The sequence below is a fragment of the Pseudopodoces humilis genome, chromosome 1 (genome assembly GCF_049639895.1).
Source record: "Pseudopodoces humilis isolate 2021_Gansu_Grassland_sample_001 chromosome 1, ASM4963989v1, whole genome shotgun sequence".
NCBI classification, from domain to species: Eukaryota; Metazoa; Chordata; class Aves; order Passeriformes; family Paridae; genus Pseudopodoces; species Pseudopodoces humilis.
Window position 1 is genome coordinate 75,251,397 of NC_142200.1, and position 25,262 is coordinate 75,276,658.

Consider the following 25,262-nt stretch of genomic DNA (forward strand, 5'->3'; position numbering starts at 1 on the left):
GTGAAGCAATTTCCTCTGCATAGCTTCTGTAATTAAGTTTATTAAGAATTCTGGCACCCTGACAAATGGTCGTATTGTATTTTGAGGCACAGGGCAAGCGCTAGACAGAAGCCTGAAGATGTAGGAGGAATTGAGGCATGGCCAGCTAAGCCCAGGGGAGAGGCACAAAGATGATTAAAGGGATGGAGCACCTCTTTTATGAAGACAGGCTGTGAGATTTGGGGTTGTTCTACCTGGTAAAGGTCCCAGGGAGGCTTTAGAGCAGCCTTCCAGTACCTAAAGGGGACTACAAGAGAGCTGGAGCAGGAGTTTTTATAAAGGCATGTAGAGCAATGGGGAATTTCTTCAAACTGAGAGAGGGTAGGTTTACATTAGATATTAGAAATTCTGGTGTGGGTGGTAAGGCTCTGGCACAGGCTGCCCAGAGAACTGGTGCATGCCCCATATCTGGAAGTGGCCAAGGCCAGACTGGATGGAGTCCTGAGCAACCTGGGCTAGTGGAAGGTGTCCCTGTCCACAGCAAAGGAATTGGAATTAAATGATCTTAAGGTCCCTCCCAACACAAACCATTCTGCAATTTTGTGATTTAAGGGCATACTAAGGTGAAGCTATACAATTTTATTTCCATTGCAGCTGACACTATTCCCAGGCCTGACTGCATGGTTTCTGCCCAGCCTTGTGCTCTTGCAGGGTGCCTGGCTGGTAGGTTCCTGGGCTCTCCTCCATGTGGCTGTATTCCACCAGGTGCAGTCCAAGGCTGTGGGAACCCAATGTGTGCTCCCAGAGGGTTTGTGACAGTGTTGGTGTAACCACCTGGGGTAACGACCATCTTACAGAGGGGAGTAAGTGGCAGTTCCACAACTGGGGTCAATTCCAAGTGCATGGACCGTCATTCCACTTCCAGACTCAGGTGTGTCTATTATACTGTATTTATTTTGAAAATATGTGCATTTGTTGAGTATTGACAATTATGAATCTTTTCTCTTTGCCTCAGTAACAGTTATTGGACTAAGATTTGCATGGCAGGTTGATCAACTTAGCATGAATGACGAGAAACTCTTAATTACAGTGATGTAGTGACAGAACTTCTGTGTACTGACTAAGAGCAAACATCCCACCCAATGGCTGAGAGCATCCAGAAGTCAGTCAGGAGGCAAATGAATCAGGTAGTGGTGTCTGCTTCTCAAGACTGTGATGCTGTACAAGAGTGTCATCTTGTGTATTCCTGGGTTGTTAACCAATTACTGGTTATGATGATGTACAGGGACTTCTCTGAGCATGTTTACACACAGGCAAAATTGAACTTTTTTTGCTGTGCTGGCTGAAATGTATAAATGATGCCATTCCAAGGATGCCTTTCTAGGAGCAGGTAAATTCTTTCTAAATAACTTGCATATGGGAAAAATTAAAAAAAAATAAAAAAATAAAGTCAGTCTCAGATACTCTGTGTGTGTATACTGAAGTTATAGTTACTTTCATTCTTCTTGTCTTCCTTAAATTAAGTTCACCTTTTCTGGGAGGGTGAGGATATGAAATTAGTAGTGTGATTTAGCAAACGTTTAGGGACTGAGGGGTGGTGTCACAGATGGAGTGACTAGAAGTATCTGGCAGTGGGAGAAGGGTGGAGGATTTCTCAGATCAAGCCTTGTAGTCTACAAAGGCTGTGTACAGTTTGAGGGCAGTGCATGCTGCACTGCCATGATGTGGCTGGCTAATAAAAACAAGCCATCTTTCATCAGGGCTACATAAACAGCAAAAGCTCCACTTGCACGTTCCCTGTGGCATGGAATTGCTCAGCAGTCCTTCCCTCTATGTTGTGTAAAGACACTTGGTGTGGGCAAGGGTACCTGTCCAGGAACAACACACAGCACAGGCACCTTTCCAAGCAAAAGCACACACAGACATATATGTAGCTTGTGCTGTAGGCTTGTCTCCTGAGAAGACAGGAAATTAGGGTTTTGTTGCAAGTCTGACTCACTAGGAAATAGAAACAGAGCACATTAGACATATTTTCTTTATTGCTGGACTTTTTTTTCCCAGTAAGTAGGCATGATTCCTTAAAGGCTGAGGTTTTTAAAAACAGTAAGGTTTTTCAGGTTTTTTTCTTTTTTCTTTTTTTTTTTTTTTTTTTGCTGCAGACAAAAAGATACCTTTGAACAAAGTTTTGCCTTATATTACAGTATTTCTGTACAAAAATAAAAGCCAAAATCAAATTATTATTAGCTGATATTCCCCAATTTATTTACAGGGTACTGTCAAGAACCTTCATCAGGCAACGAGGTAAAATAAAGGACTCTGTATTAAAGCAGTTGCATTGTATAACGTTGCCTTCTCTAGTCAACCCTGAAGGGCTCTGGCCTTTGGCAGTTGGTCTGGGTTGAAGAGTCCAGCCAGAAGTATAAAACAGTGATATCTTTCAAAGAAAAAATTAATATTAAAAACTTCAGCTGACATTATGGAGAATTGAACTGATAACTGTATTTCCATATTAAGGTAATCTATAAATATTCTCAACTACATCTCTCTTTATCATACAGCAGATACAGAATTCAGACTTCTGCTACTTATATGGTAATACATATTTGCAAAAGTAAAATCAATGTATGAAAATTTTGGAATTTACTTGTTAATAAAACTGCTTATAAAGTAACCATACAATTGTAGCAACTATAACTCTGAACTATTAAAATGTACAGAAAGACTGTTTACACCATTGCACATACTTATTCCCTTTGCTTCAAAAGACTTGTGAAATACAGAATAAAATTTGTCAAATTTTACTGACAGCTCAAATATGCATGCACAATGTGCACATCCACGGAAGCAAGAGGAAACAAAGTGTTGGCATCCATCCAGGAAAGCTGCCAGCAGCGCTCCAAAAAAATATACCTTGCTCTTCTTCCCTCCCCCTTCCCACCTGTCTACAGGCCAGTAGATTAGTGCAGAATGGATGAATATAACTTTGTTTTCAGTGTTCTGAAAGGACAAAGGAAATCTTCTTGACTTTTATCAGCAATTTTAGGTCAATACAAGTTAGGCTTAATATTGTAAGGCACTTATTACTGCTTGTATTGCAGTGGATCGAGTCTTAAGGCATTTGTTACATCAACTGAAGGTAATAATGCTTTCAAAAGTTTTGAATGAGCCAGCAGTTCTAGTATGTGACTATTTCTGCTGATCTTCCCCTGCCTCCCTGCGGTCTTTCTAAAACATTGTTTGAAGATATTTTCCGTTGAAACTCTGGTTCTTGGTTAGCTTGTCAACAAAGGTGATCAATGTCCCCAGGTTGTTCTGAGGCCAAGGAGTGATATATTCTATTTAGGGCACAGTAGAAGTGGTTTTGTTTTCACCTGGAGCTGCCCTGACTTCCATGACTACTCACGGATCGAGAGGTGCTGTAGCGTTTTTTCACGATCATGCTGATGTACGCTTTCATCAGCTTTGCAATGTCGACCACCTGGCAAGAGTATGAACAGCACAGTTCTTAGTAAGGTAACAGTATTGAATGAATTTCTTTGGACACAAAAAATAGAAAACTGTCAAGCTTTCAACAAAACCCTTTTGCAGCTAAACAAATAAAATTACTCAGCACTCCTATCCATGTCATTCTGTCTTTCCTTTAGCTTTACAGGGATCTTGAACAAATCTCTAACATTTGCAGCCATTACTTGAATTGCTACGTGGCCTGGCTATCAGAACAGGAAGACCACAATAACAAAATTACCTTGCACTTACCTCGCTAGTTTCAAAAAGCAGTTCTCTTTCATCCACCACGATCTTGTAGGTGTTGGCAAGCGGAGCACCAAATGACAAGATATGTTCATACTGGAACACCTCCAGAGGCCTGCCTTCCCCACGCTTGTAGACAGAAACTGCGTCAGCACTGACTCCGAGCCACAACTCCTGTGGGAATCCCCCTTCTTTACACTAGAGAAAAAAATGTAAATTAACAGCAAGGGGAACAGTGGGAGCCACACAACTTACTGTTGATGTTTTTGTCTGTAACCATTTGTTAAAAAGTGCATATTGCTTGTCCCTCTTTAAATGTAGTTTTTTATACTTCTTATACTTGTTTGTAACCTGTCAGAATAGCATTCTGTCCCTCTACAGTTAACTGGTGGATTTAAATAGCCACAGTGCTTGCCAGTGGGAGCAGGCTTTTAATAGCTCAAAGTTTATTACATCAGCTTTCTGAGCACTGTGATACTGTATTTATGGTTTCACTGCTCTGGAAGGAAATCATCACCTATACAGTGTAAGCTGTAGTTTGAATGTTCATATGGTCTTACCTCAACATCAAAGAGTGTTGAACCATAGCCAGGCCATTCCTTAATCAAAGCCATGTACTTTGCCATGGCCTGCTCCTGATTCATCCTCTGAAGTTTTTTCCATTTGTCAATAATACTAGTCCTGGAAGCTGAGATTTCCTCTTTGACCCACATGTCTAACATCTGATCCTCCTCAACCTTCTGTTTGCTGACAGAGCCACTGCGGAAACTCCTCCGCAGTGTTCCTTCAAGAAAGCTGGCTCGTTTCTTCTCAGCCTTCTCTGATGCAGTAAATGTTTTGGTCGACTGTGTAATCCTAGACTTCAGCTTTTGCAAAGGATAGACTTCCTCCAGTTCTGGTATGGTAGTGTGCACAGTGTAATCTCCCTGAAGGTACTGAAGACGCAAAGCTGCAAGGACCTGGAGGGTTTCCTCAGGAGCAGGATAATGTCCTTTAATCACTGCTTCATGAGCCTATCAAGGGGAAAAAAGGTACTATTTATAAAGCAGCATTTGAAAGAAGTATGAGAAACAAGGGGAGTAGATTTACTCCCAGGCAAACTTAAGTGGGATAAGACTCAGTTTACCAGAAGAACGGCAAGGCAATGGAGGAACCTGCTAAATGGGAATTACTTTTACTAGGACAGCTTTTAGTGAACTCCCATATCTAAGAGTAACTGAACTATGAAAAAAGAAAATAAGATTTAAAGGGAAAAAAAAACAGGATTTGAACATCTGATTGAGGAGAAGCCATCTATGTTCAAGGGCATTAGGAAGAAACAGGTCTCCAGTTTTGTTTACTGCTATCAATAATCTGGCTGTGAAAACTGATGTTTCCAGCTAAGCAAGCCAAGCTCTACAACAGCTTTGTAATTTTGCTAAGGGGAAACAGTACATCCTCACTGGGTCCCAAATCAAGTTAGTACATCTACATATTACAGTGCTCTGTAGCATCAGCTGATTCTGAACCAGCATTCTGACCCAAGAAGACTCTTCAAAATACCAGCTCTACACACTCATTCAAACCTGTGGAAATGTGCAGCAGCTAGGTTTTTTCATATGACACTAGTAGAGGAAACAAACATGCACTGAGTCTGGAGATCCAGGAATTGCAAGTTTAGTAAACACACAGAGATAATTCACAGCTCAGCAACAACTAGTTAGTTTAAGTGTACAAAATGTGCCTTTAAACATGGAAATGTTTTACCTGAGATTGTACACATGCAGAAGAAAGAGCTGTCTTTTAGAAATGGAAGGACAGTATTTTAATGAGGAAGAACTTAAATATTTTCTTCAGCACCTTATGATTATAAAAGGATTCAGACTTTAAAATAATGGAGACTGCAAAGTTAAAACTGATGACAGAAGGGAATTTTCATAATTGTCTGAAAAAAGTTGATGACTGACATCAAAAGCTGATAGTTAGAGAAAAGAACAGAACTGATGTTACATTACATTAGAATGTCATGTTACCTCTCAAGCTACTGCTGTAATATTGCTGGTAGGGATTGAATGTCATCCTTCATAACAAATAGTAATGGTTTTGGAAAGACAAAGTATTTGGCTAAACACTAGTCAGCACAGAATGCTACACAAAAAAAAAATCTCCCTCAGCAAATGCGCTTGTTTTAGCTGTTCATACAGAAAACCGCCTGAATCTGCCTCTTAAACCAATAATGTAATGTAGCAGATTGGATGCAGAGTTCTCATAGATTTTCTTCTTGATGTCTGAACTTCATCCCAAACAGAAGCACTGGGTGACTCTTCTAGAAGTAACAACAGACAGACAGAATGGCCGAGTTTCTAAGCCCAACCAAGGCAACCTATTGCCCAGAGCCTTCAGCCAACAATACACAGTTCTGGACTGAACTACAGTAGTAGACTCTTGAAGGAGACTTCTGGTAGACTTGTGATGTAATATGGTCCCTTAAAACATAAACTGAACAAGGAAGAAATATTCTGTTACAGGGAAGATGTAGATGGGGAAAACCCTTTATATGTATGAAAATTGCGGTACATCAGTTCTTGATCACATCATCGTGCTCACCAACAGAATGTCAGTGTCTTGGTGTTGCAAAGAGAAATCTTAACCCTACACAGAGATCTTTATCTGTGTCTAGTGCTCACTGAAAGAAGCTGACTACTGGAAGAATTTTTAATCATTTGCAATATAGTAGAAGTATAATCAACAGTAATAAATGCCATCTGTGAGTTTCTGAGTAACTACAGGGACTGATATAACAGAAATCCAGCTGCTGATGCATTTAATTTTCATTAGAAATCAATTTAACTTATTTTATGTTTTGCAGTGTAGCCTCATTCTGAGGTCAGCAAGTTCACTAAGTTCATCATAGCTGTCTTACTGTTACTGCTGAGACTGGACTATTAGACTACGGTACCTATGAAACAATCAGTTTTTTAAAAGATAAAAGGCTATTGCTCAATTATTTCTGTACAGCTGCCAGCAGGAGTCTCTTATTAATTAATTTGTTGCCAGTTACACTTTTTTTCACTTTATTTCTTATAATTTCTTCAGAAAATGATTTAAAAAGAGGAAAATTAAAAGCAAGTATTACTCTTCTTATGCAGATTAGATCCAGTTATCCATTTTTCTACCATTATACAGAAAGCAACTGACAAGTAATGCAGAAGAAACATAACACTAGAGAAATCATATGTGCTTCACTTATGTCAGGTTAGGCCTATTTTGACCAACGAAACACTTCCTTTGCTTTTGATGTTTGAGTAGTAGTGCATTTAGTTGAACAGAAGCAAAATCAAAACTCTCTCTGTGCTGCCTAGATCTCTTGCTTTTTTTTCCTCCTCTTAAAAGTGCCTCAAAACAGAAACTTTGTTCTTTACCTGCTCAAACATAAAGGCAAATTCCACGCTGTCTTTTGGGACGTTTTCGGTGTCCAGGAAGCAGTAGAGCTTGAAGTAGAACTTCCAGTGCATCTCCCCAGCTTCAGCAGTGGCAGCAAGCCTGCATCATTGTGTTAAGAGGGAGAGATATCAGATCTGTGAAATGAAACTCTTTTCTAAATTGCCACCTGTGGAATCTAAGCAAGGCATCAGCTGAACTTTGCTTTATGTGTGTCCGTTGTTAGAGCCTGCAACAAAATCAAGGAGAAATGTTGACTCTGTTCTCAAGTCAACAGTTTCTCACCCATATTCTCTTAATAAATGTTGATTTTTAGGTAAGTCTAAAGGTGTTAATAAAAGCAACATTATTAAGTCCTGTTATAGAACTGCACAACACTTAAAACATTAATTTTTTCTCTGTTTTTATGTGAATAAAGGGGGCTGATTGCTATGCATTAAAAGTAAGGATGACAAATTTATTTAGGCTTGTATTATGTTTTCTTACTACAGTGCTATGGGTGGTTTCAATTTAATGCTAATAGAAATGTTGTGAGCTATACTGTGGTGACTTCCATGTGAAGTTAGATAACAGTCAGAATGGCAGTGACTGCCTTGAGGTCAGTTGTCACAGCCACATTGACAGTAATGGTGGAAAAAATTGTAGTAGTGGAAAAGAAAATGTGGAAATAGTGATGAGAAATATTACTTAACTGGTGTCAGGACAAAGGAAAACCAACACAAGTGGATAGGTGGTTGTTAAGTCTTTTAAGAAAACTAGAAAAGAAATCCTTTTGTTCTAGAAATGGCCCATGTGTAATTCAGCTGCATCATTACAAACAAGCAAGTCAAAGAGAAAATTCAGCATTACTGACATTGGAAATTTATTTAATTGCTATTTATTATAGTGAAGAGAGAAGGAGAGGTACACTCACTTTTCAAACTTTGCCAAGACATCAGCTACAATGGTTCTGCTTTCAATTGCTTTATCAGTAATTCCGTTGTACTCAAACAAAGCAAACATATTTCTGCTATCCTCCATGGCCAAGCCACGAATTAACTTTTCAACCACCTAATGAAAAACATCACATGAAAAAAACACAGCATGGAAAAACAGTACCACAGAGTAAGACACTTAGAAAAAAAAATAGAGCTAGGTTTTACATTAGGCTAAAAATGTTATTAACTTATCCTCCTCAGCATTATTAATTATCAGCATTATTAATTTTTACTCTTTCAGAATAGATACGTGCTATCTCTTGGCCAGATATAGCCCCCTGTATTTCACCAACTCAGCAAGAGTCTTCCAGTTTTGTGAAGAAGCTTGGTTTTCATACACACCAATGTCTACTAAAGTTTCTCCAGTAATACTCTCTGCCTAATTGCTTAGTCTTCCTGTAAGAAGGAACTACAGTTGGGTAATCCTCTGCAGCACGAAGTCAGTTTTTATGGCAGGGATTTCTCCAGAACATACTGTGGGGACGGACAGCACTGTAAGCCTTTCCTTCCTGGAGAGACTGGCAGAGACCCCAGTGCTTCCAAAGTGTAACACTGCCTGGGACTGGCATGTAAAGGGACACACTGATTTTGTTCCAAAGACATTCTGTCACCACTTCTCACCTCTCCAGCTGTAGTGTGTGAGTTGATTGTAATCTTACAGGAGCCCCCACCATGGCAATAAACTGTGGATGTCATCTCCTGCCTGCCAATCAATGCTTCGATTTCATCTCGTGATGGCACAAACTCTCTGCATTTGGTTTTCCTCAGAGATTCGTAAGTAAAAAGTGCGTATTTCTCCATTTCAGTTCCTGGAAACTGGTCACGAACCCTGTGAGACAAAGCTTATTACTTTAAGCTGCCAGGCTGTGAAGTTTGCTTATTTGAGAATTTTTTCCCACTGAGAGTATTTCTGTATCCAGAAATCCACTATTTAATTCACATGCTCCAAGTACAGACAAAGCTTTTAAATGACTGAGTTTGTTAGTGGACTAACTTTCCTAATAACACACTCTGCATTCCTTCATTGCATCACAACAAAAGGAACTCCACATTCTGGTTAATGTGGAACTGTCAACAACGATTTATTATTATTTAATGTTCACTAATACTTTAAAATCAGATTTGCAATCATAGGTTTGTACCACAAATACATCTTTAATTATGACACTGTTCTTTTACGTGCATGATGCATATCTCATGAAATAAGGTAAACAGATGAAGAATTTTTAACAGGTTGGTTTGGACAGTTGAGAATGGCACATGGGGATATGGGCTGAAAGTCATTTAAGTTTATACAGTTACCAGAAGTGCCCCTTTTGCCAACATTACCAAACTGTGGATTCAACTCTGTGGCATTTTGCTTGATTCTTCAAGAGTGTGTAATTCCATCCAGACCAACTCACACACACTTTTCCTACAACATTTTCTTTTTAGATTCACTGTTTGGCATGTCGCATTGGCTAAGTGAATACATCTTTAAGTCTCACTTCTAGATATCTAAACACTATTACAAGTTGTGGTGCTTTAGTAGATCAAAGGTTCTCACCTTTTGAGATGAAACTTGAGATATTTGAGGATGCTGCGACTGGGCAGAAATGTGCAACTCATGCAGGTAAGTATTTGCCAACTATAGAGGTTCCCCACGCTCCCAGGGTTAGGCACTTTATTGGTTTGCTTGATGAGCTGACAGTAGAGCTCATCTCGGAGAGGTCGTAAATCATGTCCTGTTTGGAGGATACCTTGGATTATAGGGATGGGATCAGACATAGACTCCAGCTGCTGTAAAGAATTAAATATCTTGATGGCTTCATCCTGAAGAGTTGTGTAGCCTTTGTCTTTCAGCACTATGAAAGAAATATTAGGAGAAACGCGCATAGACTGAGATATGAAAGAAACAGCATTTAATGTGGAAATTGCTCAATGCTACTCTGTGACCCTTGTTATGCAGGATACTAGAATCTATATTTTCCATTTCAAATGTATGATTCAAACTCATTTTATGAGCTAATTTTCTATTGAGATTTGTTCCAAATTTAATAACTGAAAAGGTGTATTTTGACTGATTGTTTTTTGTGATGGAGAGTTTTTCTCTCAGAGCAAGTCACACTGCTGAAGTGCCATATCACACTCTACAGTAACCTCCTACCCTCCTCCAAAGGATGAACCTTGTGTAATATCTTGTTTAATATGCAGTTTAATATGCAGTTGCAAACTAAGATAACCAAATCCTTTTTAAGGACACCAAGTTCACAATCATCAATAGCTCTGAACCATTCATTCAAAAGAGACTTCTAAATTAGTGTTTGAATCAAGAAGATTAAAAGAGATGATTACACTAATTTCAGGACTAAACAAAGCATTACTTTTTAAAACCATGTACAATCATAAATGTTATTTCCCATAAATAAGGCTTCCTATCCCATCTGATAAAACATACACCTGTCAATTGGAAGCTGTGGCTGTTGCACCTTCCCACATGGGGTAGGAAGCAACAATAATATGAGGAGGAGAATATGATTCAAGGAGACTGAGTGAATCAGGTTAAGTTGCTTACTTCAGTGCAAGACTTTCCAAACTCAGTCTTCTTAGCTGTATTGCTGACAGCAATAGCAACCTTCCCTTCTGTAACACTCTTATAGGAACACCGCAAGCACATGGCTCTATGCAAGGCAAACTGCTATTCTCAAAACAGAACAGAGAAACTTGTCTATTTGTACTAACAACATGTATTTTGCCACCATTACTTCATTTTAGACTTAAAAATTCTATCCTCTGGTTTAGTCTTTCATAGGGAAAAGTGGCTCTATTATTGGAAAACTTACAGTTTAGATTGATGTCCCCATATGGCAGTGGTAGTAAAGGTGAGTGCAATGGATGATGAGTGTAACGGAGAATAGGATTCCTCTTATAAATCTGTTCAACGACATCAGCGTTTAGGCAGTTTTCCTATTGGGATAAGAAAAAAACAGGATTTGGGGTCCAGCTTTAAGAATAATGCAAGGCTTTGTGCCCTTAAGTTGGTTATAAAAACTGAGCAATCAGTGTTACCAACAGTATTTGGTGTGAAATCCAGTTGTGAATGCTGTGGCTGCCATGGCATGCTGTGGGCTATGAATGCTCAGTACCTGCTAACCTCAGGCCTTGGATAGGCTCACTTTATCTGTGCAGTAAGAAAACCAAACTACAGCAGAGCTGCAGGACACCAAAATGAAGTACCATAACAATTTTTGAAGTGTGTTTTCGTTTTATATTAATTTTACTCCAATAATTCATAATGGGAAATATGACATCTGTATTCAAGTTTAATTTAAAAGTATTTCTCCAGCATAACTAATTGGCCTTTCAGTTAAAAACTGCACCAGCTACCAAACAAAATAGTCCAAAGTGCTGCTGTAAACCTGGTGCACCCACTCTGACATCCAAATACTGCTCTTACTGTTCTTCTTAGGCCAAGATTGACAGATACACGTCTGACTACTGTCTTCTATCAGTCCTGAATTCCATATATTTCTCCTGCTCTGAAGAATAGCATTCATAATCTTGGAACCGAGAACGTAATACCTCTTTTCCATGAGGGAAGAGGTGTTTTCTCTAAGGGAAAATATCAGCAGCAGTTCTCCCCTCTTGCCTATTTCTTTGGTCTCTTGTGAGAATCATACTCCTCTCTCATAAATGCACATCAGCAAAAATCAGAAGGACATTCTCTGGCTGTGCATGCACTGTCTCCAATGAGATCATAAAACAGTAAGCAAAAATTGAACGTTCTTCTCATCACACAGAGATATGAGATGCTTAGCCCATGCTACCATAAAAAAAGAAAAGGACCATAATGACAAAAAAAAAAGAGTCAGAAGAACTGTTTAGTCCAAATCCTGGTGTGTTGCTCACTGTGGGCTGACCCAAACATGTCAGGTAACTCATAAACCTGCACAATGTGCTCTATTGCCAGGTGTAGCCACGTCTGTCAAGTAACACAAACCAGTAAAACTTGTTACTGTTTTAATGGAAAAAAGTTATCCCTCTTGCCCTCCAAGCTGCACTTCAAAGTTTGCTCTTCTGCTGTTTAGACAGAAATTCCTTTATCAGGTCAGAGAATACATTCAGGTTTCAGAATTTTAGTCCATGTCACTGTATAATTAAAACATAATTTTCTGCTTTATTACCCAATATAGCAAAGCCAAAATAAAGATTTAAGGAACCATTCTTACTCATCCCATGCCATCCTACTTGTGCCTACCTTAATATCCTGAATAAGCTGCTGAGTTGGAGTATCAATGGGTGCCTTTGTGTCAATCACATTCTGGATGGCACTTGACCAGCGGGTTGCCTCATTAAGCAATTTCGTATAGAGACGGTAACAATGCTTGCGTCCATACACGGTCACATTCCAGTAACCTGGCACAAGAGCAAAACTGGTCATCAGATAAGCAGACACCCACTGCTGCGTCCCAGACCATGCTGGCAGTCTTTCAGGAGCTAAAGTTGTGCAAGTTACTAAATATCATAATAAAGATACTGTGGTATTAAAGGGGATTTTCTCCTGTAAAGAAACCTAGGAGTACCCTCAGACTACAACTATGCATCATACAGCCCCCTGCTTTACCCAGTAATCTTAGTAAAAATCACTGTAAGACAACACTGTTAAATACTGTGGAATACTCTTAGGTCCTTGTAGCTTGTGGGCCCTACTTCTCCAGTCCTGTCTGTAACAGGAAAATCTGAGACAGATTTGCTTTCTACACAAGAGCCTTTCATAGTCCGTGGTACATGCACAAACAGACATAAAGCACAAACTACCTCCTCTGTCTTTAATTTTCCACCAGTGAAGCGGAAACTATGAAAGGAAGAGCATTTCAGTTCAAATTCTCTCTCTGCATCATTGTATAGGCTTTTTCTGAAACACATTCAGTAAAAGGAAATGTGTTTCATCTTTCTCTAGTGAAAGCCTCTTTGAAGTGTCAGTGACCCTAATGAGATGACAGGACTGTCAACAGTTGCTTCTCATTTGCAAACAGACGCTTCTGAGTTGAAAACCAGTTCTGAAAGTGCACAGTGGAGCTGACTCGGGTGTAGTATTTGTAGTTTACCACAAACTGGACTCCTGCTCTGCATCTCCCTATACCTGCTCCAATACTGGCCCTCATAGCTCCTCAGCACATAAAATAATGTATGAGGAGAGTGCTACCCATGTCTTTCCCCAGGTCTTTGACGTGTAAGCACAAGCGTTCACGCTAACTTGGCAGCAGTGTCAGTCTGTGAAAATTTGAATGCTGGTGAGAACAAATTTTACTCCTCTATATATTACCTTTGTTTTTCATCCAGTAATTCCCTGTAGAACACTTCAGTGACATGGGAACTGATTTGTTCATGGAACTGCACCCATAATAATCCATTTAAAATATTCTTATGCATTGTTTTAAGTATAATAGTATGTCATTACTAGCTAGAAAGACAGAAGGCATACTTGAACAAGAGCAAACAATTACCTGTCTCTTTGAAGATTTTTTCATCAGGTGGGACCACTGAGCAGAGGCTGTTCAGGACCAGTGTACCCAATTTCAAAGCATTTTTCTCTGAACTCTTGTAGTAGTCCAAAGAATTGTGCGTCAAAACAAACCAACGCTTCTTTAGTTTTAATGAGGACATCTTTGGGTTGTTCTTTACTTCCTTGTGTAGCCACCCTGTTAAGGACACAATTTGAATCACACTTCTTTTTCTTGAGCACAGTTAGACAAAAGTAGGTTGCTAAAAGTTAGTTGTATATTTTCAACAACAATAAAAACATTGTGTGAATTGATAAGTTCACGTATGAAACAACATCGAGTAAAATTCTCAAACAATGAAATTATAAAGATAATATGAATACCTTTCAATTTTGATGTTTCACTAGAAGAATTAACTCGTCAACTTACGAAAACACTTTTGTCATCATTACAATGTTTTCTTACATAGCACAGCAAGAATATAATTTCAGAATATAATTAATTTTAATGTATTAATTTGTGAGTAAAGTCCACCACACAAAGATGAGGCTGCAACACTAATCATGTTGGCATATTATCCACATTGTACTGTGGGAACAATCTCTTCAAAGCATAACAGATGTTATTTACTTTTTACTGCCCCACTCAGTTCTTACCCCTCACAATGAATTCTTGTCCCTCCACTCTAGTGTCCCCCTTTGACCTCTGGAGCAGGGTTATCCAGTGATGCATCTCTTCAGGAGTGTCAGCATTACAGTGAAGAACACGATTAGCAGTGATGATCACAAATGAATTTGGTCTATGAAAATAAACAACAATTGAAACAGCCTTTATAACCAGCATACATACTGTTTACCTCACCCCTCCCATAACCATAAAAATTGTTGATTGTTTACATTTTCTATCCAGACAAATACCGTCCACCTTTAATGCATTATTAGTTATCACCTAAAGAAAAACATACTAAGCATTTGAAAAGGCTCAGTTATGTGACATTCACACCAAAATGCAAGGGGGATGGTGTGGAAGTTTACATTAAAGTGCCATATAAATCTGTGGTGAGAAAAACTTCCAAACTTTAATCAGCTTTGCATGTGAATCAGAACTGTTTCAGAGTCAGATCTATTTAGAGTGTCTGCTTCAGTTGGTAGCTACATTAGCTAAAACAAGAAACAGTATACAAAGGTCTATAGCAGAGCAGCGTGTGAACACGGATTCTTTTATTTTTAATGCAGTGCAACCCAATTCACAGAGAATACAATCTATTCTTAATGAGAGCCTGGCTTTTACCCAATCCTACACCAGGATTCACTGAAGCATGAAGAACAAGCCAAGAGAAGTGTGCTGATGCTCTCTGGATCAGACAGGCAGGTTCCTCAGCCTACAACACTTGCTTTAACCCTTTACCTTTCCTTTTTTCATCTGGAGAAAACTCCCAAAACATAACATAAATTTCCCCAAAAAGGCAAAAAAATCTATGTGAAAAATGGTTACAAGAAAAATGCTTAAATTATTGCATTAATTTAATGCAGGAGAAACAATAATTTAAAACTGTGAAACCTCTGGACATTTGTGTTGTATTGTTTAGGAAGCCTGGGCTTGTAAACTCACTGTTACTTCTGGTATCAGTGTTTTGGCAGGCCAAGGACAAAGCACTAATTTAGCACCAGTTGTTTTACACATGTACACAAAGAGGAGAAACTGGAGTGAGCCCCTACAGTTCAAATAACACCTCACATCCAGTAACTTTATAAACCAGTCATAGTCTGAATCCAGATTACTTTTTATTTCCCTAAACACCATTAGTTCTTCAAGAACTAAGAATAACCTATCATTTTTGTTGTTTTTATGCTGTGCTGTATTCTTTGTTAGAAGACATTTTTATTCTGGGGAAATAATTTTCATTCCTGAAGAATACAGCATTCATGAAGGAGAATCTGAACAGAAAAACAAATTAAATTTTCTGCCTAATACATTACTAAGGAGCTGAAAAATAAGCTGTTTGTTGTTTTTTTTTTTTTTTTTTCAGGAGCATTAGTTGTATAAATGAAAGAAAAGTCTAATCTTCCAGTTTTGGATCACTTTAGGAGCTGAAGAGTTCAGGCATGAAGCAGTGTCATGAAAATTATTGAAGCCCCCTCAAAATACACCATCATTCCTATTCCATGTTTTAACATGTGGTGTTTAGTGCTATGAAAAGAGAGGCAATAATGAAATCATTTTAATACATGGTTGGCCAGTAGAATATAGAGACTAAAGCATAAAGTGTCTGATTTTGGCTAGAGATGGGAGAAAAAGAAAGTCACCAGGCATGGTTCTGACTTACCTGTCTGGATTGTCAGCAGCACAGACAGAATCAATTAGTCCTACATCGAGTGTTCCCTATAAACAAATAGCCAACCAGAAAATGAGGAAGACATTCACTATTACATTACTCACAGTACTCTTCTGAGCAGCAGGAGAAAGAAGCAGCAGCTTTGATCAAACGAAATGAACTGCAGGTTTGGGCATCAGTTTTTCTTAACCATTAAAACTGCTCAGGGGAAAACCAAGAGACTTGGATGAATAGATCCAGTAAAAAATTATTTGTAGTTTAAGGATGGAGGGAGCTCAAAAACTACTCTTTTCTATGCTTCCAAACATGCTTGAGTTTTTCACTGAAAACTTGACATCCCAATACAAAGGCATCCTCTCAAAACAAACTTCTAAAGCCATTAAGCAGAAGTTTTTGTTTTCCTTTGCTTGATACTAGGTTCCAAATGTATTCTACTAATTACCAGTGGATGTTGTACAGAATGGTAAATGCAGGATCAGAGAAATCACAAATTTTTAAATTTTGGGTTTTTAATTTACTCATTAACAGTATCTTTGCAAAATTTCAAAATCAAGCATACACTGTGATGTGACAGGGAAGTGGATCAGAAAAAAACACCCCCAAAACCAACAGTCATTTTTCATCAAGGTGAATGATGGGAGAGGAATCACAAGTTACACTCCTTGTACAGCTACAGGACCAAGGACATGGAAGCTCTAGCCAGTGTCACAGCTACCACCAGAGTAGGTTGTGACTCTCAGAAGTTGTGGCCACCACAATGCCCCTGTTTCTAAAAAAATTTGGTTTGAAAAGTTCTTGAGATTTACTTACCACAGCATTCTGTGGATTTGCCTGCTCGTCATGCATCTCCCGGATCTCCTGCTCTGTGGATGCATGGACTTGACTCAGTACACTGAACCACTGGCTGGGGAGAGAAAGGCAGCAGTGTAAGTAAAATTTTGGTTCTGCACAAGCCTTTTGTCACCTTTGTTCTGCAGAGATCTAGCAGGTTCTGCAGGTTTCTGAAGTTGCTTAAGATTCCCTTTGTCAACAGGCATAAAAGCAGCAAGGCTTTATGTCAGTTCAAGTAACACGGGGTGCAAGCAAGCCCCTCCAGATCTCCCATCCAACCTTGTGTCATACCCTTCCTCATGAAAAAAAGTACCTTGTACACTAAGTGGCATCTCTGCCTTAAGCCCACTGAGACATCTGAGTGCTTGGAGAGTCTTTGTAACAGATTCCACATGCTTCATCTGGAATAAAATACATTGCCAGCTACACACAAAGCCTTTAATGGGAACCCCAAACTTCAGATTATAAATTGTGCTGCGCTGATAGCGTGACTGGTAGTAATTTCTTACAGTGATACTTCTGCAGAGACCACCCAAGTCCATTGAGTCCTCTGTAGAAGCACAACTGTGTAGAAGCACAAAAACCCCCAAGAAAATACCTCTACAATTTTTGTTCCCTATGGAGCACTGAAAAATCCAGCTGCTGGAAGTATGAGCAAATTTGTGCCACTCCACTGGCACTGTATAGATCCACAACAGGAAAAGTGGCAGGGAGGTTTCCAGTGGTTCAGCCCCTAGTTCTGAGCAGCAATTGCAGATGGATTTTATTCCAACCACACCTTCTGCTTCTGGGAAACCTCTATCCTTCTGGCACTTGTATATGATAAAGCTCAACTGCTCTAAGGAATCCCACTGAAATCTAAGGGCAGAGCTTGGCCTGTTCAACAGGTTCCTGAATGCCATTCTTTGAGATATGAATTTGCCATTCTAATGAAAACCACCTGGGGCCAAGTTTTCAAAGGGCTAAAAAGTCCAGCCTTTAAAACAGACTCCTCACTTTCCTGCAGAGACTCCCCTGCCACCATGGGGTTGAGGAAACACTCAACCTACTGCAAAACTATTGGACTTAAATATGAAGTTATCTTTTCTGTAATCACTTTTAATCACAGAATTTTTGCCCAGGACACTGAAGAGCTGCCTCCTTAACTCCAGCATTCAGAAGCCAACTGTTCCCTCAAAATGTATAATTCTGGAAACTGAACTGCTAAAATAGCTTGAGAAAAGCTGTGTAGGCTGTCAAACAGTACCATCACTGCCATATCCTAAAGTCTTTTTATTGGCTCATGCTTTTATTAGAAACAGTGCAAGCAATGAAGAAAAACAAAGATTGAGAGTGCCAGACCATAAAGCAGATGAGAACATATTTAGTTCTGATTTGTTTTTTAAGACTCAGAGACACCCACAGAGAAGTTCTATTTAACACTTTGCTGGATGTAAGGCAATGCCACAAAAAACAGCAGAGAAGCTGTCATCTAGAGAGGAGGAACCACCAGCAGAAGAAAAGCTGAAACTGAAGTAAAGAAACTGAAGAAAACTAAGCCTCACCTACCAAAATATTCCTACAAATTAAATTCAGCTTCCCTTTCTGGGCTCAGGAATTGCAAATGTATTTAAAGTGAAACTTCTATTTCAATACAAAAGACTTCATAGCACTGTATACACATCTAGTGATAATTTATGGGTGGATTTTAAAGAACAATTCAGAGTTTTCCTGATTTCATTTAATCTTTGTGTAAACACTGAAAATGAAATGAATCATGGCACTTTGCAAAAGACAAAGGCAGACTTTATTTTTGCTTTCTTCCCTCTCAGGACCTCCTTTGTTTTTCAGCTAAGTCCCAGAGCACAGAAATGGGGAAAAAGGTTAGGGATTTGAAAGGAACAAGCCCTCAGCAGTGGCTGCCCATTGAAGCATTACTTCTTCAATAATAGTAACTCCTCTTCTGGAGACTTGTGACATGTTTTTCTTAGTTTTGTACTTAATTTGAACAAAGAGCAACCTCAGATCCTGATCTAGTCCAGGTACAAAATATTTTTTCAATAGCAGATGTGGACCAAACACAGCCCAATATTCACTTTTCACAGTGTTTCGTTAACAAAGCTTTGACTTTTGCCCATCTGCAAATCCTTACACATCTTCCTCATTTAGTCTTCTGGGATGAGTGAGAAAAAAGAACCAGGAAATACACTGATAAAAGGTAATTCAATCTGGATGGTTGTTGTTCCTATTGTACACAGCAAGAGTGTATAGTGTCTCCTCCATCTTTAAGAACAAAATTAAGGAGATGCATGGCAACAGACAAGTCTGTGTGCTGGTAATTGCTTATTGGTCCCTAGGGCACACACACAAGTCAGGTAGAAGAGACTTTAGCTAAGCCTTCATTTTAAAATATGCTTACATCCCAAAATAATCTTAACAGTAACTGCTAGAAAGCTCCTAAATTATTTCAAGAATAATTTCAAGGATACCTAAAAAAATGAGGATGGATTTTGCATTGGTACATCTACATCTGTACTCAGGGTCCTGTGATATAGGAAGGCATTCTACCTTTGCAAAGAACAGAATATGGAAGAACTTTTGAGGCTTCTGCACAAAGTAGCTCAAGTGATGTTGACAAAGGCACGCTGTATTCTGGCCTTGGGGCAGCAAGGCAATGGGTAATAAGCTCTGATTACTAAGTTAACTTTATTTAAATGCTTGATTTTTATAGGCAAGCATATTATTATCTTGCATGAACTGTAGCATGTTGGTTTTTTTTAAAAAAAAAAAAGCTCTACAACTGATCTGACAAGTCAGACTTGCTTCTCACCCACCTGCCTCCCCCATGGTTAGATATGGATCCTTTAGCAACAAAAGACCCTTTTTAAATATGCAGAAAGGGAAGCACTCTCTTACACACTCCTCTTACATGAATACAGTTTTGCTCTAAAATACAATGCACTGTAACTTCTATCTGAAAAAAATTTAGGTTCTGCTTAAACAAACAGATCCCACCCCTAAGAACAAAGTGCTTCATTTCAGGCAGACAGACTACAGGGTCTCAAATAGTGATTTGATCAATGCATCTAAACACAGCAGGCTAATTCACAAGCCAGCATCAGTGGCTAATGACTGCTTGTCTACAGACAAATTGTATTTCGGAAAGTTCCTAGTAACACAAGGGTAGCAGCCAAATTCCAGGCAAATTTTTATTTGCTATCTGACTCTTCCCAGTAATTGTCTGCCACAAAGTTTTCTCCTTAGCAAGCCCTTCAAAAAGTGTGTTAAATGCAACGTGTTTAACAGAGCCTGATTACTTCGTGACACTGGTCAAACAAATTAGTGACAAGCCAAAGTCAGAATGGCATAGAAGTTAAAAAGGAAATGAAAAAGGAAAGAAGATAGGCCTGATGATTTTCATACCTTGCATCCTCAGGAGATTCAGCAATTAAGTGGTAGGTTCTATCACTCATTATTAGATCAATACCATTTTCTTTGCCTGTATTATCAACAATCTCTCTGAAAAAAAGGGAAACACCAAGATTGAGCATTACAGATTAACACCATTTTGAAAATTCTGTTCTGCTGAGAAGCTCACAAACTACTGATACTTAAAACAAGAGCAGTCAGTCTTCATTAGGTTAATTTGTAAAACTCACAACATGATTTATCAGATCCAGTATTTGTTTGCCAAACGACAGCTGTGTTTTCTGCCTATATAGTACAAATATTCAAACTACTATGAATGTCACTATACCAAAGTGACCATTCTGTTGCCATTTTATCAAGAACTAAAGAAAAAGCAAAGCATTATCAAACTCCAAGAGAGGCAAAGATAACTGAATTAAGAAATGGATGTATTTCTGAACTAACTGCATAACCAAGTGATGTTTGGAATCCTAAAAAGAAAGCTGTTGAAGATTGAAAACTGAAAACAAACAAAACCTGGATTAGTGATTCTGTGTGGTTGTGAGTCAGCATAAAGACAATTCCAAACATGACTTCTGGAAAAAGCTGAGCACTCATCTGCTGAAAAATTACATATTTTTAATTTTTAGTTTGGACATCTAAGTACTGATAAAAAAACAACTGTGAAGATTTTAGCAATAATTAAAGTATGACATTAGATTTCACTGTAGCTTAAGAAATGAACTTATTTTCCTTTTTGCTGTTTTGCTGTACTTGTCTGAAGCTTACTATTTCCTTAAGTGGCTATATTTCCTTATCAGCTATACTATTCTTATAAATCTCAGTCCTATAAATAATATATACAAGCTCTGCATATCTGACTCATGAGGATGATCTATCTTCCATCAATACAAAAAGCTGTAATTTTGTACTGTTTGATTCCTTCGCTCTCTGTAACAGTGTCCAATAGAATACCTCCCTGTTCTGTATTTTAAGTGAATCAACCTGAGATTTTTTCTATTGAACAGGTTCCCTAACAGAGAGTGGTGAAATATGTGACTTGCACTATAGATTAGGAATGCACTTGGTAAATATTAACATTATCTAGAAAAGCTATTGTTTATTTCTTATGAAACACAGGTCTTTAAATGCATGTACCCTTTCTTTTAGCTAATTTATACACAAAGTCATTGATTGAACCCACAGTGCAATCTAGGTTCAGTAACCTTTGACAATTTTAATGGTACGTGCTGCAAAGAACGTCTATAGGGCACAAACAATGAAACACTGAGGTAACAACAACAAAAAAGAATGATTGATGGAATATATTAGAAAATTATGCTAAATAAATGCTCTGGTACATGAGACAGAGTCAAATTTAGTTTTAACAAAAAAATATGGTAGGTTCTTCAGCTTCTATTCAGAGATTTACTTGACTGCCAACAGCCCATTTGTTTTTTAGGAGCAAGTCAGGATTCTCACTGAAACTCTTTTCTGTCCTACTTGAAATCAGGCTTAAGCCAGGACTGCCAAAGAAAAGATTAATCATAGATTTCAATTTAGTTTAAGGTCTCTGTTAAAGTAACAAACAAATTGGATAGCTGCAGATTACAAGACACAGAGTGGAACTGAGTGTTGCTAACCATTTCTGGTTCTCTCTACTTTGGATGAAAGCTTAGGTATACTTTATAGAGAAAAGAGACAACTAATGTTAGCACACTAATTTTTAAATTAGGTAGATAATCCTAAGTTGTTTAGAAGGAAAAATACCATCCAGTAGAAAATTTCTTTTCTGCATGCTTTAGGAAGTGTAAAATTCTTAGGCTTAAGGAACTTCAGTTAACAAGGCATAAATTATTAGGTTTAGTAATCTTGGGGTTTTTTTAAATGAATATATGCATTTTAAAGACTTTTCTACACTACCCCAATTATTTAAAGCATGAAAAAGAAAATCTAAATACATACAGAAGATTTAACTTTGACCCATGCGAACTTCAATATACTCGGGGACTATTAATTCCACCCTCTTCATTCTGGGTTTGCCTGCAGCTACAGACTTGGCAACACGCCCCAAATTGCCTTGGAAATCATTACAGACAAAGTAGGGGCTCTAGTCTGGGAGAAAGCATAGATGGGTTCATTACAGCAGCATTTTTCTGAAGTATTTGGCACTGGCTTAGCTCTGGAGCACTCTCTAGACTTAAGAGAGAGCCAACTAAGGACAACACTTGCTTTCACTAACTTCACCACACACACCCTCCTGCTTGCATTCACACAGTTTGTAGGCAGGGCACTCTGTTTTCCCAGACTGAGCTCCAAATACTACTTAGAAGGAACCATGGCTAACATAAAACCATGTAAACCTACTTGGCAGTTCGGACATCCATGGCACCCTTCAGCTTTTCTTCACTGTCATTTTCAAAGTACATCAACCTGGACTGTCTGAGAACAAACCATCTTTTCTTCCAGTTCCTTCTGGAAAGTGTAGATGATCCACCCCCCTTTTTGTGAAGCCAACCCTGCTTAAGTGCTTCCTGTTTAGAACGAAACCACAGGAAGGTCTCATCTTTCAGGACACACCAGCGTCGCTTCCACGTGTTGATTAAGCCACCTGGCAAGAGAGACAAATGTGGGTTTATATGCAGTTAAAACAAACAACTATATCATAAAAGAGATGCTGTGAACAGTACCAAAATTGGAAGGTGCTGACGAACAACAATGCAGTTAAACTGAGTCTCTGCTGTAAGCTGCAAAGGCCACCAATATTATTGTCAATCTAAATTATAAATTATCAATTATAAATTGTAGTAAGTCTCTGTATTACAAAAATATAAGTAATGTACATATAATTTCATGTACATATACACAACATACCTATAATTATAAATTACTGAAAAGTCTTGCTGCACATGAGAATCTGATCTTTAAGACAGCTTTCAATGTATTTCAATGATAATCTAAAAAAAATAGTGTTAAGCTCTTTCCTCTCTCCAGGTTATTAGGTAACATTGTTTAATACAAAACCACAAAACCCGACTGTGTTTAGAGTAGGAAATAAACCGGTGTGAGCTCAGTCACACCAAAGTGTGGCCACAGAGCAGGCAATGCACCCTGCACTGGTTACATCACAGTCATAAAAACCTTAACCAAACCAACATGCTCTTGTCATCCCACAAAAACTGACTGCTAGCTCTGTCAAAAAGTAAAAGCCATGCTACTGTCAACTGCATTATTTTCCACACAAACATTGTGGTGTGTACACTCATCACTGCTCCTATACCTAAATAAGGTATACTACAGTCATGAAATCATACAAGGATTCAGCTAGATTACAATTTGCTAAGAAGATAAACCCAAGAATTTTAAGCAGAGAACTCCTGTGTATATTCTTTCAGAGTCCCTCACATCCCTTTGCTACATGTAACCTTCTTCATGTCTTCCAGATCCAAGGTGAAATTTGACTAAGGTCAGTAATATTGGTCTGCAGTGTAGAATGTTGTCTATGTTACAAGGTTTTGAGAGCAGGAATCAGCTTTACTCAAAATTTGGTATAATTTACTTGGTGAGTTATTTTATTGTACACTGAATATTTCATTGTTTGCGAGCCAACAAAAATGTAAGATGAAACAGAGGCAACCCAAAATATTGATCTTTTTCTGCAGAGGGAAACACGTTGCTAGATGTAAGCCACTGCACGTAACTTAACTTGAGAACAGCTCAAATTAAATAAAATCACCCTTTGTAAAGTAAGAAAATAGCTTAACTCTACAGGAATTGGAGTGTAATAAACAATAAATATTTCTGGTTATTTTATGTGTTTAGAAAATTGATTCATCCAGTACCTTTCATGTACAGAAAACTGTGAAAGTAGGGCAGGCTGACACAGCTATAGACTGAATCCCTCCGGTAGGAAAGTTCATCATCTGTATCAAACCTGGAATCAAAATCTTCTTCACTGTCTTCAAACTACACAAGAAAGGAAAGAAAGGTCATAATATCTCAGGAAAGAGTTTAGATCAAGTCATTTTAGAAGACTCTAGCTAAAGCATTTTGTCATGTATTGGAAGGACATGATTCCTCATTGGTTTTCATCCAGCTAACAAAGGAAGGAGTACATCTTAGTAAGTTGCAGCTTAAACTGTTTGATTACACAACAAATCTGTGTAGAAGCTTTGTAGATGCTCAGGAAGAGCAAGCTCTCTTTGCAAGAGTATGGTCAGGGTAATTACCTTGTTCTACTTGCCCCTGTCACTGAAGTGCTGTGGGGAAGAGTTTAAAAAAGTATTGAGAAAGAAACATTGCACAAGGTGTTGCACTAGCTGTCCCTCACCCTAGAAAGTCAGAATTTCTGTTCTGTGTCTGACACACATCCAGAGTCATGCACCAGGAAGGCATCCTCAACAGAGGCACTGAAAGTGTTTTTTTCTCAGGCAAGAACTGTCAACTTATTCCAACAACCACAACAGCTCTTGGACTGCTTATCACTGCCTCAAATGTAGATATTATATCATTAAAGTTTTCATTCTAAACAAGTGAGTGTTCCTGAAATACCTTTTGACTTTCCCAATGAGACAGTCTCACAGAAACACTGGGTGCTAGAAGAAATTATGTTCTTTCAAAAGTATTTGTAGAAGGATATCCCACAGTATACTCAGTAAACAGCACTGAAAATTTTCTCTGCAGAATGTGTGTCTGCCTCAATAATTTAAACATTTTCCATTGCGTGAACTTTACTCTTCAAATAACCTCAGATTATACCTGGCATGTCAGGGACTTCTGCAAGCATTTATTCTTCAATACTCTTGCAACTCTTGCACACATAACTAAATTTGGCTTTCCTGAAATCAATTCCCCAACATGCTACCTGGTACCCCAATTCCAAACACATGCACAGAGAACTTCACTGTGCACTGAGCTCCTCACCGAGTAACACACAGTGCTGCATTAAAGCACTTAAAACCATATCTGTGCAGATAGCAAACAGCATCTGAGCTGCCTCTGACTCTAATGCACTCAACTCAGTGACATCTAGATGGCAACAGACCACTATTTCCATAGGTGCCCTGAGCAAATCAAGCTACACAATGTTTTCTAAAAACA

At 38.5% G+C, this 25,262-nt stretch overlaps 1 protein-coding gene across 2 annotated transcripts in view; it reads right to left on the reverse strand.

Moving 5' to 3' along the window:
* Positions 1-2,000: 2,000 nt before the first annotated feature.
* MYO10 (myosin X) overlaps positions 2,001-25,262 on the reverse strand; it is a 63,551-nt gene continuing 40,289 nt past the window's right edge. For both annotated transcript variants that reach the window (XM_014259614.2, XM_088053564.1), the window contains 16 exons: positions 24,005-24,128; positions 22,530-22,773; positions 20,178-20,273; positions 16,755-16,848; positions 15,936-15,991; positions 14,266-14,408; positions 13,613-13,807; positions 12,364-12,521; positions 10,949-11,072; positions 9,673-9,970; positions 8,748-8,955; positions 8,063-8,199; positions 7,131-7,251; positions 4,290-4,742; positions 3,736-3,927; positions 2,001-3,457 (listed from right to left, as the gene is read on the reverse strand). In XM_014259614.2, the coding sequence (XP_014115089.2) occupies positions 3,347-3,457; positions 3,736-3,927; positions 4,290-4,742; positions 7,131-7,251; positions 8,063-8,199; positions 8,748-8,955; positions 9,673-9,970; positions 10,949-11,072; positions 12,364-12,521; positions 13,613-13,807; positions 14,266-14,408; positions 15,936-15,991; positions 16,755-16,848; positions 20,178-20,273; positions 22,530-22,773; positions 24,005-24,128 (2,754 nt within the window). In that variant the 3' untranslated portion in view covers positions 2,001-3,346. The remainder of the gene's footprint in view (positions 3,458-3,735; positions 3,928-4,289; positions 4,743-7,130; positions 7,252-8,062; positions 8,200-8,747; positions 8,956-9,672; positions 9,971-10,948; positions 11,073-12,363; positions 12,522-13,612; positions 13,808-14,265; positions 14,409-15,935; positions 15,992-16,754; positions 16,849-20,177; positions 20,274-22,529; positions 22,774-24,004; positions 24,129-25,262) is intronic.